The sequence below is a fragment of the Artemia sp. Qi Xiang Cuo genome, chromosome 12 (genome assembly GCF_049724085.1).
Source record: "Artemia sp. Qi Xiang Cuo chromosome 12, ASM4972408v1, whole genome shotgun sequence".
In the NCBI taxonomy this organism is placed as follows: Eukaryota; Metazoa; Arthropoda; class Branchiopoda; order Anostraca; family Artemiidae; genus Artemia; species Artemia sp. Qi Xiang Cuo.
The window spans coordinates 50,282,277-50,301,914 of NC_142805.1; the positions used below are offsets into that span (position 1 = coordinate 50,282,277).

At 36.0% G+C, this 19,638-nt stretch overlaps 1 protein-coding gene across 1 annotated transcript in view; it reads left to right on the top strand.

Annotated features, from left to right (window-relative positions):
- LOC148946230 (uncharacterized) overlaps positions 1–19,638 on the top strand; it is a 309,809-nt gene that overhangs the window by 11,524 nt on the left and 278,647 nt on the right. Inside the window, exons 4-9 of the mRNA XM_089097640.1 lie at positions 1,170–6,477; positions 8,149–8,282; positions 9,382–9,613; positions 12,236–12,407; positions 14,199–14,385; positions 18,094–18,305. Coding sequence (XP_088953766.1) covers positions 1,170–6,477; positions 8,149–8,282; positions 9,382–9,613; positions 12,236–12,407; positions 14,199–14,385; positions 18,094–18,305 — 6,245 coding nt within the window. The remainder of the gene's footprint in view (positions 1–1,169; positions 6,478–8,148; positions 8,283–9,381; positions 9,614–12,235; positions 12,408–14,198; positions 14,386–18,093; positions 18,306–19,638) is intronic.

The window sequence follows — 19,638 nt, forward strand, 5'->3', positions numbered from 1 at the left end:
TCATTATTATTATTATTATTATATTTTAGTTAGAATTTGAAGTCATAGGTCTGGACTCTTAAATTGGAATCTAGTTATTTTCACTCTTTGTGTTATTCTCATTTTTGTTGCCTTACTGTATAGTTTTTTTTATAATATATAAGAGATTAGCAATACGAATTTAATATCATAATGGTTCATGGAATGTTTATCCTCACTGCCGAAGAGGAAAGAATGGGGAGGTCAGGTAGATGTAGGGATATCTCACCCTACCCCTGAAATCTCAAGGTTATAAAGCGCGTCTTATAATTTCTTAGATAATGCGTTTAATTTTAATTTTTTTTAGTTTCGGACAATTAAGACTTATTCTTCGGTGTTTTAGCCCCCCCCCTTCCCCACCCCGACCATAATTCCAGCGCAAATGCGCAGGAAAAAATTTGAGCAAGGGAAGTAAAGCAAAGGAATTTATAATGCATTAAGGAACGTTCAAATTAGGGCTAGGTGCCCATTCTCTTTTTGTTAAAACAGAAACGATAAAATACGGAAAATAGAATACGGGACAGAAATAGAAACAAAGAAAAAGCGAAGATATGTTGATGTTTTTTTTCTCATGCCGAAAAGCAAGGACACATTTTTTCATGTCGAAAAATAAGAACAATTTTATTCCTGCCTAAAAACAAGAACAATCCATTTTTACCTAAAAACGGCCGCTTTAACAAATCTTACTGTTATACTGTTCTAACTGGAATGTATTAACAGATGTTGCAGACGTTACGAGCTGAACGGGAAACATGACGAACAACGGGCTCAACAAAACAAAAAAGAGAAAACAGTGAGAAAAAACGAAACAGAAATGGAGACGGCCCTGAAAAGAAGTGACTTCCTATTTTTTGGTTATTCCATATCCCCCGAAAAACAGAACTGAAAACGGTAGGGGAAAAAAGAGAAGAAAATAGCAGAGAGAGAAATGGGCTGGATCCCATGATTCAAATATGACTTATTTGTTTAGACGACCTTCTAAAATTTGCAAGAAATCCTTTCTTTTCTGTTTTCTTTTTTATGTTTCTATACTTGCTGGGTTTTTTTTATAATTTTTATCCTCCCATCTTTTATTTCTCCTGTCCTTCTTGAAATTACTTAAAAAAAAGAACCTCCATTGCTTTGCTCCTAATTTTGATTTTTATTTTTAGCACGTCGTAGCATCTATTTGGACACTCAAAATCCAGACGGCTGGGAGAAAATTAGAGCCCTTGAATCTCATTCCCAATCTCGACCAGCCGAAATGACAGAGCTTCCAGTTACTGCACCACGCTTTATTACTGAGCTACAAGGTTCTTCTCAGTTAAACGAAGGTCAAACTGCCCACCTTGAATGTCGTCTTGAACCAATTCATGACCCTAAGCTCCGAGTTGAATTCTTCCATAATGGGAAGCCACTTCAAAGTGCAGCTCGTTTTCATACAACCTTTGACTTCGGTTACGTTGCTCTTGACATTGCACACGTGGTACCCGAAGATAGTGGCGAATATACAGTTAAAGCTATTAATCATCTTGGGGAAGCAACAACTAGCAATAGCATCCGAGTCGAGGCAAAGAGTAGTATAATAAGTGAATCCTTGCGTCCTGAAGGCATGGACAAAATTCGTGAATTAGAAGATGCATCACGTTTCCAGAAACCTGACTACACCGAATCTGTCAGTTTCCAAAAACCAGTGTTTACTGCGCCGCTCCAGAATGTCGACAATGCAGTGGAAGGTAATACTGCACATTTTGAATGCCGTTTGATACCTGTTGGTGACCCTTCTTTGAAAGTTGAATGGTTCCGAAACGAACAGCCACTGGAGTATAGCTCCCGCATTCAACGCACTCACGATTTTGGTTATGTTGCGCTTGACATAAGCTACTTGCGTCCTGAAGATGAGGGTGTATACATGTGTAGAGCAACAAACTCGTTGGGTGAAGCTGTAACAACAGCCTCAATTCGTATCAAAACAAAAGCTAGTATTGACTCTCAGACATTGCATAGTGAAGGTATGAAGCGCATTCAAGAGCTTGAAGACCGTGAATATAGACGTGCCCCTGAAATGGAAGATAAATATTTTGATAAACCAGTATTTACAGCTCCACTTACTGGTCCATCCGAAGTGAGTGAAGGGCAACATGCACACTTTGAATGCAGAGTGCTCCCTGTTGGTGATCCATCTCTACGCTTTGAATGGTATATTAATGGTGTTGAACTCAAAATGGGAAGCCGTTTTAGAGTTAATCATGATTTTGGATATGTTACCCTTGACATCAACAATTGTATCCCTGAAGATGCTGGAGTCTACATGTGTAAAGCAATAAATCGGGCTGGAGAAGCGGTTAGCACAACTACTATGCGAGTACGAGCTCGAGGCTCCATTCTTGGTGATGCACAACAGCCAAATGCATGGGAAAGAATTCAGCTAAAGGAAGCCGAAATGAATCAACGACCTGATGAATTTGTGGAAGCAGGTATAACGCAAGCGCCACATTTCACCACGCAGTTGACTAGCCATGAACGACTTGTGGAGAACTCAAGTATTCATTTAGATTGTCAAGTTGAGCCTAAGAACGATCCTAATCTCAATATTGATTGGTATAAGAATGGTATCCAACTCAACCTGGGATCAAGAATCAGAACCACCTTTGACTTCGGTCTTGTGGGCCTCGACATACTAGGTCTGAGACCTGATGACTCCGGTATTTACATGTGTAAGGCAGTGAACAAAATTGGTGAAGCAATAACCACCTGTACAATTAAAGTGGAGGGACGTGATTGGCTAATTGGTAACGCTCAGCGCCCTGAGGCCCTTTCTAGAATCGCCGATCTCGAAGCTCCAAGGGAAAGACGAAAAGAAGAGGCCGAGGCAGTTTACGAAGCCCCAGTTTTCATATCACATCTTAATAATGTCGAATGTAACGAAGCTGATACTGCTCACTTTGAATGTAAAGTGGAGCCATCTAAAGATCCAACCATGAAGATCGAGTGGTTTGTAAATGGAAAAGCCCTACCTTCTGCTGCTCGATTCAACTCTACTTATGATTTTGGTTTTGTGTCACTTGACGTAAGCTCCGTATACCCCGAAGACAACGGGGTATATACCTGCAAAGCAATCAACAGCAAAGGTAGTGCTGTATCTACAGGTACACTTCGTTGCAATAGTAAATCTAATATATATTTGGACACCCAGCATCCACAAGGTAAAGCCGGTCTTGAAGAAATTGAAAAGGCCGAAGCTGCTTATTATTCCAAATATCAACGACAAGAGTCAGGAACCGAACAGCAATTTCCCAAACCACAATTTATTGTTGCCTTACAACCGCAGTTCAACTTGGGTGAAGAAGAACCCTTACATCTCGAATGTCATGTAGAACCTAAGCAAGATCCTAATCTTAAGATTGAGTGGTTCTTTAATGGCAAGCTGCTAGATCATGCTTCCCGATTTAAAGTCAATAATGATTTTGGCTTTGTAACTTTAGATTTAACTGACGTTTACACAAGAGATCAGGGGGTTTACACCTGTCGTGCTTCAAATAAAGCTGGAGAGGCTTTTACCTCAACTACTGTATACTGCTCAGGCAGAGCAGGGCTGATTGAATCAACGCAACATCCGAAAGGTGCAGAAGGATTAGAAAGAATTCAAGCCCTTGAAGATAGTCTGTTGCATCAAGAAGGTTTGACACCTGAAACAGAAGGTCATGCACCTGTTTTCACAAGTCAATTTGAGAACGTCAGCAACCTAAGTGAAGGAGAGATTGCTCACTTTGAAGCTACTTTAACGCCAGTTGGTGATCAAACTATGAAAGTAGAATGGTTTTACAATGGAGAAATGTTGCCCGCTAGCAGCCGTGTCAGAACAGTATATGACTTTGGTATGGTTGTCCTAGAAATTCTTGGAACAAAGATCGCTGATAGTGGCACTTATACATGCCGTGCTACAAATGCGTATGGTACTGCCGAAATATCAGTAACTTTAGAATGCGTTGACCTAACATCTGGACAAAGACCGAGATTTACGACCCAAATTAAGAGCCTTGAAAAATTAAGAGATGGCGACTCTGCGCATTTCGAATGCACACTGGTACCTACGAATGATCCGAATCTTAAAGTCGAATGGTTCCATAATGAAAAACCAATGAAAATGTCATCCAGAATTAAGACTGTATCAGATTTTGGATTTGTTGTTCTTGATATTGCATATGTGCAAAGCCACGATTCTGGAGAATACGTGTGTAAGGCCTCTAACAAATTTGGGGAAGACTGCACTCGTGCAACAGTTAAATGCATTGGTAAAGGTGGTGTATACCTAGAGAGTTTACAGCCGGACTCCCTTGCAAGAATTCGTGAGCTAGAAGAGCAACCATTTGCACCTGCAACCCCTCTTTCTCCTGTTACTGAGGCTCCACGTTTTGTTACCCAAATCCAGCCTGTGCAACTTGTCGAAGGACAGTCAGCTCACTTCGAAGCTCGGCTGACTCCTGTTAATGATCCAAAGCTTAATGTTGAATGGTATGTTAATGGAAAGAAACTTACCACTGGTCATCGGTTTAGGACTTTCCATGACTTTGGTATTGTTATATTAGATATTTTGTATTGCTATGCAGAAGACTCTGGTGTTTATGAATGCCGTGCTGTAAATGAGCTGGGAGAAGACGTTACAAACACGAACTTAAAATGCGTATCGAAAGCTGGACTTATCCTTGATTCTCAGCTACCAAGCGATATGCAAGCTGGATTGGAAAAGATTCAAAATTTGGAAGATTTGTCTTACCTAAGACGAGAAGCCACTACAGAAGAGACTAAACGCGCTGCGCCTGTCTTTACGGTTCCACTAAGTAACACTGAAGGGCTTAAAGAAGGAGAGAATGCACATTTTGAAGGAAAATTGACACCAACTGATGATCCACGAATGAAAGTCGAGTGGTTCCATAACAGCAAGCCACTTAAAACTGGTTCACGGATCCGAACTTTCTGCGACTTTGGTTTTGTTATTCTTGAAATCTCCCCAATATATCCTGAAGACTCAGGAGTCTATGAGTGTAGAGCTACAAATGACTATGGGTCTGCTGTTACTTCTGCCACTCTTAAATGCTCGGGTAAGAGAAATGTTATCCTTGAATCTCAACTTCCCAAAGGAATGGAGCGCACAATTGAAAGGATTGCGGAACTTGAAGGTCTTGGGGCTCATCCGGGTGAATTTCCTCTTGAGGATGACTCTGGAAAGCCTCCCGAGTTTGTGACAAGTCCCAGTGATCTACAGTTACCCGAAAATGGTTTTGCGCACTTTGAATGCAAGGTTATACCGGTGAATGATCCTAGTCTGAGAGTGGAATGGTACCATAATGGCAAACCGCTTGGCTCTGGCTCCCGTGTTAGGACAATTAGTGACTTTGGCTTTGTTATTTTAGAAATATCTGGAGTTTATCAGCGAGATTCAGGTCTGTACACATGCAAAGCAGCCAACAAACATGGAGAGGCTAGTGTATCCTGTAAGCTGGTCGTAAAAGGTCGGCAAAGTATTGTTCTTGATCCTCAATTGCCACAGAAATTTAAAACTGGTAATGATTCAATTCTCAAGCTTGAAGAAACTTTGTGGAAACGGGAAGAGCAGCCACTTGAAGATGAGAAGCAAAACCCTCCTCGCTTTGTGACAGAACTGAATTCTATCATTGATCACCCCGAGGGTTCTCCTGTTCACTTTGAGTGTCGTGTTGAGCCAACCAATGACCCTACTCTGAGGGTCGAATGGTACCATAACGGTCGTCCCTTAGATCTGGGTTCGAGGATCCATGCCCTTGATGATTTTGGTTTTGTTGTTCTTGATATGGACTGGACATTTGAGAGAGATTCTGGAGAATATGTTTGTCGAGCAACTAATAAATGGGGAACTGCAGTAACAAAAGCTACTCTTACCATGACGTCTAAGCGTAACATTGATGTTGAGAGTCAATTGCCAGATGGCATGACAGGTGCTAAGCTAAAGGAGCTTGAGCGTGGCCCTCTATCAACACCGTTTGCTGAAGATGCTCCTGCTGAACCACCAAAATTCATTACTCATATCCAGTCTCTAAATGTAGATGAGGGAGAAAACACTCACTTCGAGTGTCGTATCACACCTAAAAATGATCCCCGTCTTCGAATTGAGTGGTATTTTAATGGCCAGCCTTTGCAAATGGGACATCGCTTCCGGACAGTTTACGAAATGGGCTTTGTTTCACTCGATATTCTCTACACATATCCCGAAGATAATGGTGAATATGTCTGTATTGCTAGAAATGCAGCTGGAACAGATAAGACTATTGCAACTGTATCCTGCAAGAAGATCCCAGCAATCATCATGCATAATCAGCTGCCGAAGGGTATGAAGAAATCAGAAGCCCTAATTCAGATGGAGGCTGCTTTGAAGAAGTATACATCTGAAATTCACCTTACAGAAGATGATATTTACGATGCGGATAGAAAACAGCCTCCAAGGTAAGGTTATTTATTTTTAAATACCAATGTAAGTCCATACAGGGAGAGGGCTCAGCCCGCTCCTGATATTGACCCCCTCTCTTTTGGAAAAATTGATTAAGATCGTACCTATATCAAGTTTTAGATTATCTTCCCTCTCCCCCCACCTCTGTACAATCCTCCGTTTCTTACCCTAAAGGTCAAACCTGTATGTGCCTACACATTTAGGCTACAAATACAAGATGCTCCAAAAGTGGATGGGCAGCGTCGATACACAAAAAAGTTCATTAAGATGAAAATTAAAGGAACCCGTAGACACCTAAAAAAGAGTCCTTAACAGACTCTTTGTTTCAAGGATCGGCGAATTTTTTTTGTTATGCTCGGAGAATTTCAAATTCTTGAGCTAATAATCACGAAAAAAGATAGCTGATTGGTCATAAATTGAGTTTGTTTGGAGGGTAGAGACAAAGGCCATAAACTTGAGTGCAAATTTTAGTGTTCGAAGCAATGGCAATCACATAAAGTGTTATTCTGTATGGGCGGGGGGTGATTAAAATTGAATTTTATTTTATAATTGTAAACTAAAACTAGTGAACGAAATCTCACTCACCGAAAAGGTTGGATTTGAGGAAGTCAAGACATAAAAAAATTTGTAGAAGTACGAACTGCAGAAATACTAAGCTATTATATTCAGTTAAAAAGTTAGAATTTCACCTCTGACACTTGTAGTTTCCAGACAAAAAAGAACTAACAATTATGCAAATTGCCCTAAGGGTCTAGCTTGGGATTGTTCTTTGGGTTGATCCTAGCCGATCAGCTAGGAAAGGACACGTTTTTTATTAGAGTGGGGGAGGGTGTTGCTGGTTGTTGTTGCTTTCATTGACTTTATGCTATTCTGTTTACCTTATTTAATAGGTCCAAAATGATGTCTGCTTTATGGGGGAGGAGCATTTGTATAGAAGGAACAGGATCAGTTTGGTGTTTGACTCCGTTTTTCCGGAGTTGGGAGGGCTATAAACAAGTAAAATGAATGTAATTTGCTTTTGTTGGGCATCCATTTCTAAAGAATTGAGTTTTAGATCTTAAATGATGCTAGATATATCCCTCACTGTAAACAGCTCTTGCTGAAAGCACTTAAATCAGGTATTGCTATCGGTGAGTTATTGTAATTAAAATTTTGACTTCATACTAAGGCTTCAGAAAAGTGGCAATCCACTTCTTTCAGACAAAACTATTTTTTTTTGCATACTGACAAACCGTCTGCGCAGTGCAGGTACCGGTCTCCTGATCCCCTGCCTTCGGTCAGGAGTGCAATTCATGGTTGGGGGCAAATTAACTGACTTCTTTCACTGGAAAGTCAATTTTTGATGCTCCAATTTTAGAGAATATTTCCAATAGCGCCATCCTTTATAATTATCGGCACTGTTGCCCCTTCAGTTGCCTTAATGCACTATATAAGCGGCGTTATTTCCTGGGGTCGGCGAGGAGAATATACAGGTAGTTATTTGCTAACATTGGTTGTAAACAGACATCATAGAAGAGACTGCTTTACGTGAAGAGCTAAAAAAGACACATGGAAATGCTAGGTGTGCCCCAAGTTCTTTCTGAAGGGCATGTTTATCAATTTATTTGTCGTAGCTTATGCCAGTTTTCACCTTTATTCGTTATTTATTGTTTTAATTTCTTTTAAAGGTTCGTCATACATATTAAAGATCAACTTGAACTCGTTGAAATGCAATCTACGAAGTTTGAAGCTCAGCTGGCCCCAGTAGGCGATCCAAATATGAAACTTGAATGGTTCCTAAATGGGAAGCCTTTACCTTTCAGTAAGTTCCTTTGCGTATATTTACTGAATATTGGTGCAACATCGCAAACATAGAGGGACAATCCTGGATGGAGTGGTGGAGTTTCTACATTTCCCTAATAAGGATTATCGAAAATATAAGTTTGGCAGACCGGCGAAGAGTGAGAAATTAATCAAGTTAGACTGAACTTATATAATGTATATATTGATAAACTGAATGGCAGGTTGCATTGGACCCATCTTTGTGATTTGCATCCATAGAGATCGGTTGATTTGTCCTGTTTAGTTTGAGGTGATAGTTTGGCTGTTTCTTTATTATTATTTTATTATTATTTGCTTGAAAAAAAAAACTGCAATTGCCATTACTGAAAAATCGTCAATTTGTGCAACCAGTATGTGGTGCATTTATGACAGCACTGAAATTGTTATATGACTGATAAAAAAAGGCTATTTTAACTAAACTGTCTAGAAAATTTTACTGCAGCACCAAACCGTATTGGGTCAACCCAGCTACGCACGCTCCTCCTCCATTCCACTCTATTTATAGCCCCCTCTTAGCTCCCCCCCCAAGAAGTTCCAATTCCCCTTAAATGCTTCCATGAGACCTCCTCCAACCCGATTCAGGATTAACTGCTTTTCCTTAGGGCCCTCAAGGTTGGCCGAAAAAGACGATATTTAGCGATTTGTCATCAATAATCCGCAGAACGTGTCCTTTTTCAACCTTTCTTTCATTTAATGTGTCGAATATTTGGACTGGTATAAGAATATATTAAGAAAACCTATATAATATTATAATTTTATATAAATTATCATAGTTATGGAATTGGACTTTCCTTGAAAGACTACAGGTAGCTATCCTTTAATTCGTAAAGCTGCGAGGTACAAATAAAGCTTTAATGTATAGTGAACATTAGCTTACACGAAACGGAGTTTGATTTTTAGTAGAACAGCTTTGGTTTGGTTCTGAGAAGTTCTAAGTATTGTGAAAAAACAATGTTTTGTTTTGTATATTATATTTAATCTGAATAATCTTACAAACTATTATGCGGCAGCACTTTTTGGTTCAGATAAATCTATTCATGAATTATTTTAAATATAACCAGTTTAATTTTTTTTTCCAGAGAACCGATTCACACCTATTTATGACTTCGGCTACGTTGCCATGAACTTTGGTTGGGTTTACCCTGAGGACAGTGGCGAATACGTGTGTCGCGCCACCAACCTCTACGGCAGTGATGAAACTAAAGCTGTAATTAAAACATCTGGTAAGCCTGGTATTATTTATGAAAGTCAGCTACCAAAGGGAATGCAGAGTGTTGAAAAGATTCGCGAAATGGAGGCTGCTTGGCAAAGGTAAGTAATCTTGTTTTCTCACTCTGGTCCTTTGGAGGCACGGTGATGCATAATTTATAATTGCATCTGATAAGTGTTAATTGTTTCTGGTGATAATTTGCTAGCTCTGCTTTTTGATATTCAGAGAAAACTAATTTATTCGAACAAATCTATGAAAATCAGCCAAATATAAGAGTATGTTGTTTAGAATAGTCCAAAATTTATGTCATTTAGAATTTTTACCATGCAATATTTATGATCATTTCCTCAGAACAATTCTGAATTTCCGGAGGATTTTTCCTCCTCCTGATATTTACCCTTTTCCTTCCTTTTTTGTTTTTTTGAAATACAAGTTTTGCGCACTATGATCACGGTGTTTATAAAGCTAGCGTATGCAAAAAAAAGAAAAAAAAAGAAAAAAAAAAGAAAAAAGAAAAAAAAAGAAAAAAGAAAAAGAAAAAGAACTGATTGTAAGCCGAGTGGACATACGCTCAACACAGTTGTAATGTAGCTCATTTGCCAAATATCGTTGTTGTGATACTTTGTTTTTTGTTTTTGTGATACTGTTGAAACAAAAGAAAGACCTGCTATAAAACGAAAGCAGAAAACAAACAAAGCTAGCCCCCAAAAATAGGATCAAATGACGCTTTTCGTACAGTCTATTTCTTGATATACGTTCAGTCAAACGAGCTCTTACAGCTGTGTTTATACTGTTCCTCTAGAAAGCAATTAACGAATATCCTCAACTCTTCGAAGCGCCCACGCTTATTGAAAGCCGCAATTGACTACTGTCATTACCATAACAAATATCTTTACAGGGTAACTGTCCAAAAACAGATAGTAATGACTGGCTTAGAATTAATACAATCTTGCCTGCGATTTCTTATCATGTCTGCCATGATTATCTACAACTTTCCAAAAGAACCTTTTTGAATGTTTACGCAAGACACACACAGACACAGATACTACTACCAGAAAGGTTCAATTAGAAGCTAGTTTTCTGCATTTTGCGCAAAGTCTCCCTTTTTACACCCTCCCAGGTAGTTGACTAAACACAGTTCACTTTTTGCAATCATCAACGTTGAGAGACCATAAGGATCATAATATTTTGAATGTGTTTTTGACACCTTTGAACTCTTAATATTGTAATATTTATTAATATTACAATTTATATTAATTAAAATTATTAATAATATGATACTCATGTATAATATTTATAACACAATATTTGTATAATATAATGTTATTTATATATTATAATAATGATATAATATTTAATTAAAATTATGATATTTGAAAGTACTCGAAAAGCCTGTCGAAAACGTAGCGTACATTCTCTTGTGAGGACCAAAGAAAATACATTTTGTCCTGACCCCCTCCCCCTGAAACATAATTAAAAAAAAAAAATTTCGTCCCAGTTTCAACTCGATTTCTCTGCCGCGAAACAAAACAGGGTAGACAAACCAAAATTATGCATGGCATTTGTCACCATTTTAATTGATACCTACTGAGTGTACTCTATAGCTGGCCTGGCTTCAAATACCCGTTGCATAACTCACACGATTGTTTTCCAACTTCGGTCACTGACTGAAAGTCAGTGATTTGTAGGGATTTACCGACTAAGGCAATCATAGAGGTAGAATCTAATTATCCGTTTCTCAGCACACTGAAATCTGTTGACTAAGCTAGATAAATTATTTCATGATTATGAAAGGGAATAAAAAAGAAATCTTAAAACTTCCAGACTTGGAGGAGAAATAAGGTGTAAGAGAACGAGTTTTTGGAAAATTTTTTATCTTTGCCCGATACAATAATAAAGACAAATTCAATAATTTAGATTTGCTATATGCAATAACTGAGCTATATGCAATCTATAAGAAAAATTTAAGCTTTAAAAATAAAGGGTGATGGGATTAGGCTCATGATAGCGAGACTATAGTTAATATTGGGACTGATTTCTTTTGCTCCGGATAAAGAAAACATTGATAAACTGTAAATACAGATTCAAAAACTGAAAAAACATTGCAAATGAATACTAAAAGTCCACAAAACAAACCAACGAAGACTAAATATCAAGAAAATGTACAATTGACATGCTCTATAGATGTGTCCTGCACTATATTCAAAAATAGTAGTTTTTACTTATGCTTTACTTATTTGCCGTTAACAGCCAACTCGGTCTTAAAAATTATGCTTTAGATTTTGTTTATTTAAGCTTATTTTTACTCATAATAATTTTTTCACTAAATTTGCACAGTTATTTCGTGTTCTTTGCTACAATTTAGTGTAGTTTTACAACCTTTGCAATGCGACTAAAATGAGTCAAAACACGACCCCTTTTATAATTTAAATTATAATTTGAGCTTGAGTTTATGTTTTATTCGTAAGGACATAATATCTTATTAGTTGTTGATTCATATATGCCTTTTTTCAAAGTTTTTTTCCGTTCTTTGTCTATGTATATTTATTAATGATAAAATAAATTATGATTTAAGAAGCAAAATGTTCTTTGCTGCATAAGTGTTTAGTTTTTTTCTGGCTGAGTCCCTTACTTTATCCATTGGATAACGATCCACCTGGGTTTGCAATCGCCCTGGCTGATAAGCGATGATTTTTAGTAAAGTTCTATGTAAATTTTTTCAGAGTGCCCGAGGAACCCGAAGAAGGTGAAAAGGTACGAGTGAAACCTGCATTTGTCACAAAACCTGAAAGTATGGAGGTGGTCGAAGGTGAGATGTCTCGTTTCTGCTGCCGTGTGACAGGATATCCAAGGCCACGTGTTATGTGGCTAATTAATGGTCATGCCGTTATGAACGTAGGTTGAGTTTTTCAGATTATTTTCCCTATATTCTTGGACTATCCGAAATGTCCCCATCAATTATTTTTGTTTTTATTGTTTATTTTATGCGCATAAAGTCTGTTAATGTTACTCGTCTTTTGGCGCTGTTTTCTCCTGCTATTTGGTATTTATTTCTTTTATTTCATTGTTATTCACTGCTCATTGCTTCTTAATTGCCAATCTTATTTATGAGGAAGAGATATTAACTCTACGAGAAGGGACAATGTATATATTCGCGTAAAAACTCTATTTTAATCTATTCAATGATACGCATGCTAACCCACCCCTAATTGTTGAATAATCAGTAAAAACAGTTTAGATAAATGATTCGCCTAATTTCAGAAATGACCATTAGTTGAAGGCTGAATTTTAGTACGTTAAAATGAACAATATTTTTGACATTTACAACTCTGCTAGGCAACGCTGCACTGCCAGCGATGCCAGTCCTCTCTTATCAGATTCTAAATTCTTTGATCTAGAATGCCTTATCTAAGGAATACAGGGTTAACAAAATAGTTTATAATTTGATAATTTTAGAATAATATTTCAGTATTTTTTTCAGCCGGCCTAATTTTAGATTAGTTTATAATGCATAGGCTAAATATTTGCTAGCGCAGAAAGAAATCTCTCACATTTTCGCGCGGTACCTCACTTCCTAAATTTTATGTTGGGATTTAATACATCGAATTATGTCAAATAGTCTGTGAGCTAAGAAAATAAACAGGTTTTCCTTTAATTATAACACTTGGTTACTCTTACCTTCTATGAACTAAATCTACATATGCAAATGCGGCCATTGAATACAGGCTAAGACTGTATCCAGAGGGGGGGGGGGGGGTACTGGGTTTGACCCCCCCCCCATCCGCCTGAAATTCTGTTTGATTTGTAAAAACCCAACAAAAATACAAAAAAAAGAATTTTGACGCATAAGATTAAAAAATTCCTTTTGGTATTTATATTGAAAAAAAGACGTCCCCCTTCTTAGATCTTGAAAAGTAGATTTTGCCTCCTCAGGACTTTCGTGAATCGATCCCATTGACAGGAACAATGTAAAAGTTGAAATCTGGCTATAACTGCTACATTCAATGGGTTGACGCATGCAACACTTTTAAGGAAATGAGTTTTCATTTGCTGACATTTTCAAAGAAAACTACACAAAATATAGAAGTGTTGGGTCATTTTTCACTGGTTGGATTTGCAGAGGTGTTTTAATTTAAAAAAACGATAGGTAGCGGAAGGCCATAATTTACAAAAAAGTGTATTTAGTCACTGCATTTCAAGATGTCTAACATGATTTTGTGTATTATCAGGGGCGTCATTTGGGAGGGGCAAGGGGGCAGTTGCCCCCCCCTCAGTAATGTGGAGAAAAATTATTACATAGCCCATGCTCCTTGAATATTCAAAAGTAGACCCCTCTTGCCCCCCCCCCCCAATGAAAATGTTATAGATTCGCCCCTGTGCATTACATAGTTACTAGGTTCTAAAACTGTTCTGTAAGGGTATATACTAAATATTGATAGAAAATTGAAGAATAATTTATGATCTATAATCCTTACAGATTGTTTATTTGTCTAAGTCCTCGGAAACGAAAACTTTTCTCTTAAAAAAAAACACATAAAACTGTATTCTTGTCCGCTTCTAAGATTGTAAAAATACTAGATACTCCTTTTTTGGGGGCTTGTGAACTATTAAAGTTTCGCTCTTTTCTGTAAATATTTGCGAAAATCCAACAGCAGAATAAAAAGATAAAGAGGCTCTTCATTTTAGGGAACTCGATACAAGCTAACCTACGACGGTATGTGGCATCTTGACATACCAAAAACAAGGCAGTACGACAATGGCAAAGTCGAAGTTTTGGCCAGAAATTCTGCAGGAGAAGCTTATGCATGCGCTGAGCTGAAAGTACAACCAAGAAACGATGACTACAGGAACGTTTTAAAGAACTCTCCTAAACGTAAGAAGAAGAAATCGTATTCCTACAATTTTTGTCTTATTCTTATTATTAATTTAGGCTCACTTCTAAGCTAACTATTTTATAGTTTTTTTTTTTTTTTTTTTTTTTTTTTTTTTTTTTTTTTTTTTTTTGAAAGTCACAGCTATAATGTAAAAATGTAACTCAATTAGTAACTCAATTTCAGTAAAAGTTGGAATCCCCTTTGCTCCAATAGGTCAGAAATAAACCGACTATTTCAAATTAGCTAAATATGAAAATACCTTCGCTTTGTATACCTAGTCGTAAATCTTGAAGTGACATTTCTTTGTTTAAATATAGAACGACATTTTTAACCCATAATAAATCCTAAACGTAAGAAGGAACTGTATACCTACAGTTTTGTCTTATTCTTATTATTAATTTAGGCTCACTTCTAAGCTAACTATTTTATATATATATATATATTTTTTTTTTTTTTTTTTTTTTTTTTTTTTTTTTTTTTTTTTTTTTGAAAGCCACAGCTTCTACAATTTTCATTGCCACAAACACAACTACCATTTCTAACCACGTTTATGCACTCTCATCGACGCAGTGAATTTAGCATGAAAATAAACCACAACTAAAAATTTACATCTTGATTTCAAATCTTGCTTATATATTGCCTTATTAAGTCAAAAGGGCGTAACAATTGTTGAAAATGTATGTATTTATGTCCTTTTGGCTTTTTATTGCAAATCACGCCACTTTTAATTTGCAAAGATTTCACACGACTTGAAACACTTAACAGGGAAAAAAACACTAACACAATCAAATTACTTGATGAACTTCTGGAACAGCCTCAAGTAATCTAGCGGTATTACGGAACGAGGAAGTCGACAGTTGTGCTATGTCCTCTACTTTGTGATATTGAAAAATTGAATAATTACGGTAATTAGTTACGGTAAAGAATTAATTACGGTAAAAGATAAGAAATGTTGTCTGGATATTTATTTCCCTTGTGCGTCTGGCATGTATTGAAAAATTAAGTTTTTTCAAAGTATTAGTTTTTATTTATTAATATTTCTAGTAACTTTTCACTTAGCAACTTCGCACAGTTGTACAGTATAATAAAAATAGCACACCAACGTGTGTAGTATTATTGTATTGCGATAAGCACTGAACGAGGTAAATATTTAGACAATATCCTTGTTACTCTTACAGCTCTATTATTTTCTGATCTTCGGAAATAATTAAATTTTTGAGTTTTATTATCGAAGCCTTTTCAGAAAAAGTTTACATCTACACTTTAATAGAAATTTAAAAAATTATGTAAATTTTATGTATTCCAGACTCAGATAAAAAAAAAGAAAAAAAGTAGGCAATCTAGCTGGTTTTTGGTTTGCTATTGTTTTTTGTCGCCAAAAAAAGCTCGAAATACATGAAGTTATATATGCTTTGTAAATTAGTAACTAAAGTGTAGATACAATCTTTTGATGGCGATGCATTAACTGGTATCTGCATGGATATGTTTTTTTTAACACTGTTGGCTTTACTCTTATTAACAATGTTTGCTAATCCCAAAGTAGAAGTTTTTGTGGCAATTTCGCTTTGTGTTCCCGTCTCTTTTCCCTTTGTCAACGCTGTTTATGTGTGATGACATATATTGGTACTTTTCTCCCTTTCGTTTTACAATGTGGAAGGACAAGCAACGTTTACTGTTCATCAAAAGGGTTTCAAATGAATTTGGATACAAATTGATCATCTAGTAATTAAACATGCTAGACATCTCAATAAAAAAACATCCATCTAGAAAAGAACCAGGAACTCTAGCTGTAATGATAATGAAGTAAATACAAAATAACGAAGATTGCATAGAAAAAAATAGGAAGAAGAAAAAATTCATTTCTAATTTAAGAAGGAAATTAAACGTTTTATTTTCGTTTGTTTATAATATAATTTTGAATTCCTTGTGAAGGCCACACTGTTTTTCCATCATGTGTGAGCAAATAATTTCTAAGAAATTAGTTTTTTTTTGCTTAAAGAGAATTTTAAAAAGCTAATTTATACGAACATTTTGGACGTATAACAGCAGTCCTTACCGAAAAAGAAAACAACAAAATAAACACTATAAAGATGACTCACAATTAAAAACATGATCAAAACTCCGGAGGAGTTAGACCAAAACTAATTTCTTGAAATTATTTGGTCACATAAATTCGGAGCAGCATTGGAGATGACTAAGAGGGAAAGAGAATTCGAAGATAAAAATGACTAATAAAAGAACGTTGAAGTAAGTAGGCATATTTGGTCTCTAAAATGTAGTTGATGGCTTAAAGCAAAATAATAACAAATCTTCTTCCTTACAAGGCAGCCAAAAAAATATGGATACGCGAAAAAAAATTTTCCCAAAGTCTCAAATTATATGAATTTCTGAGAATTCAGTTCTCATTTTATACTTATAAGAATAGGCTTTGTTTTCTGTAATAAATAATTAGTGTTAATCTTTTTTAATAGCTTGAATTTAATATAATTTCTTAAACATTAAGCTCAAAGTTGAGAAAAATAATCTATGATAAATATTAGCAATCCATAAATAATGCTAGTTGAGACTAAACCTAGAATTAGAAGAGAAAACGTTGCTGATACCAACTAAGGTATTTATGCTTGTTTTTCTTTGAAATTTTTATTTTCTTTTTTTGTGTTTGTGTTTATGTGTAGAGAATGGCACACTGGGATTTGGTTTTGCAGAGCAGTCTTCAAAATTTGTTGATTTCTAAGATTTCATGAGTTTCTAGATCTTGTAATTTTAAAAATGAAAATATTTTCATATAAATTAAACTTTTTGGTTAAACGGTGGCACAGAAACAGAGATTAAATCTCGTGACTAAAAGACCTATCATTTTTTCTAATGGCTTATATATTCACACAGGAATTTCCACCAGCTCCTTATTTTTGTGTGTCGGAAACTTTCAGCATGTTTTAAAACTAATCAAGTTGGAAAAAGATGTTTTTTTGTCTTTCCAAAGTTCATAAATAATGCGGCAGATTTGCGAAAATAGGTCACAGATGGGTAAATTTTTCGCAGTATTATTGACTTACGAATAAAGTGAACATACCACTCGATGCCTTTTTTTATGCTCTTTACGAATATAATAATCGCTTCTATCGGAAATACAAATTTACCCACCCCACCGTTCTAATGAGCAAATATATACCCTGAATTGTAACTACACAAAGAAGTTATCAACACTATTTAAGCTATTGAAAAGTGGTTAAAAACATATCACTAGTTTATAAATAAGCTGTTCAAGAGTAGCATATTCCCAAAAAACTTATTTATAACAAATCAAACCTCATTTATTAGGCAACTCAAATATAAAACGTTTTCCTACCGTTTCAAGTTTTTCGAATGCCGTCGACAAAAATAGCGCTGAACTTTGCGATTCGAAACTTTGCCGTTGACAATTCATGGTATATTCCAATTCAGGGTATATATTTGAATTTCCGGGGTTAGTAAATTTGAATTTCCGGTAAAAGCGATTATTATATACGTAAAGAGCATAAAAAAGGCATCGAGTCGTATGTTCACTTTATTTGCAAGTCAATAATATGAACTGCGAAAAATTTACCCCTCTTCTTTTTGGGAAGATACTCTCCTTTTTGCCCAAACCTGTTTGGTGTACCATTTTGTGTAGTTGTTAGGTCTTAGCATGCTCATTTCAAAGTGGAGACTTGTTTGTTTCCCCCTAGCATGGTACGATTATGATCTCAAAAGTTATCAGCGCGAAAGACAAGAAGAACAAGAAGGGGAATTATTCCGAAAATACGACGAGAAGAAAGGACAGACATCTGTCGAAGCGGGAGACCTAGTCAAGGAGAAGTTTGTCCACGAAGTAGAAACAGACTGGCAACAAGAACTGAAGAGGAAGAAGAATGAAGAGTATTACAAGTCATTGCGAGAGGTTAGTCTTTAAAAATTTCAAAGGTTTGGATCCATTATGGTTACAACGTAGAAATGACTTACTGAAGAAACAGTAAAGTTAGACACAAAGCAATACATAAAAATAACCTATTTCAAAGGGAAAAAAATAACAAGAAACAGCCTCCAAACAGGGACGTACAGCCCCAGTCTGTCGCACCATTATCTGGGCTGGGAATAGCTCAAAGCTACTGTGTGTCGGGGGTTCTCAACCTTAAGACTATTGCACTGGGTGTGTCAGAATGACTTAAGCATTAGTGGATTTTTTAGTATGGGAATGAAGTATCCCATACTAAGGGAGTAATCCTTAAATTACTCCCTTAAATTAATTAATAAAATTTAAAATAGAGAAGAAAAGAAGGAAAAAGAGAGAAAAAAAGAAATTTGTACTTGTGCGGCTCCTATATAATTCTGAGAATTCACTATGGTCACAATGTACAAATGACTTTAAGAATAAAATATATTTATTTTGCATTAAAGGTAGCATAAACATAAGTAAATTTGGTGCGAAATATTAGTAAATTAGTTTTTACTTCGAATTAATATAATTATGTTTTTTAGAGTGTACAGTTAGCCAGATATATTTTTCTCTACTTTGTTGAAACTTGACTATTTAAAATTCTAGGAAGCTTAATCAATACTTACCAGAATTTTCCCAGAAAAATCTCAATAAAAAGCCCAAAAAACCTAGAATGTTTGTGGTCCCCCTGAATTTCCCCGAAAAATAGGTTCTTCAAAATCCACTAGAACATTAACATCCGTGAACACAAATGTTAACTCATCGAGTTAATTTTCGATGAGATTTAAAGAAAACCCGATTTTCTTGTTTGTTTGTGGTCCCCCTGAATTTCCCCGAAAAATAGGTTCTTCAGAATCCACTACAACATTAACATCCGTGAACACAAATGTTAACTCATCGAGTTAATTTTCGATGAGATTTAAGGGAAACCCAATTTTCTTTCAGTGAAACCCCGAAAAATTTGGGCACCGTATTTTATGTATTTAGTTTTAAATTTAATTTGTTTAATTTAATTTATTTAATGTTTTTAATTTAATTTGTAAACTGTATTGAATTTTACTTAATAGCGAACCAAAGAGTGTGATCATGCTAATGTATCCCATACATTATCATAGCTGAGTGTAATATACTTTGTATGTTGTTTTCCCACAGTGCCACTCATGATAGAAAAGGGCTAATTTGATTTTTTTTTTTTTTGATTTTTTTTTGTGAAAAGCTGCTAATTTGAGCTTTTTTAAAAGAGTCTTCATAACAGTCACCTGAAAATTCTTACCAAATTTGTAGTTAGACAAAATAG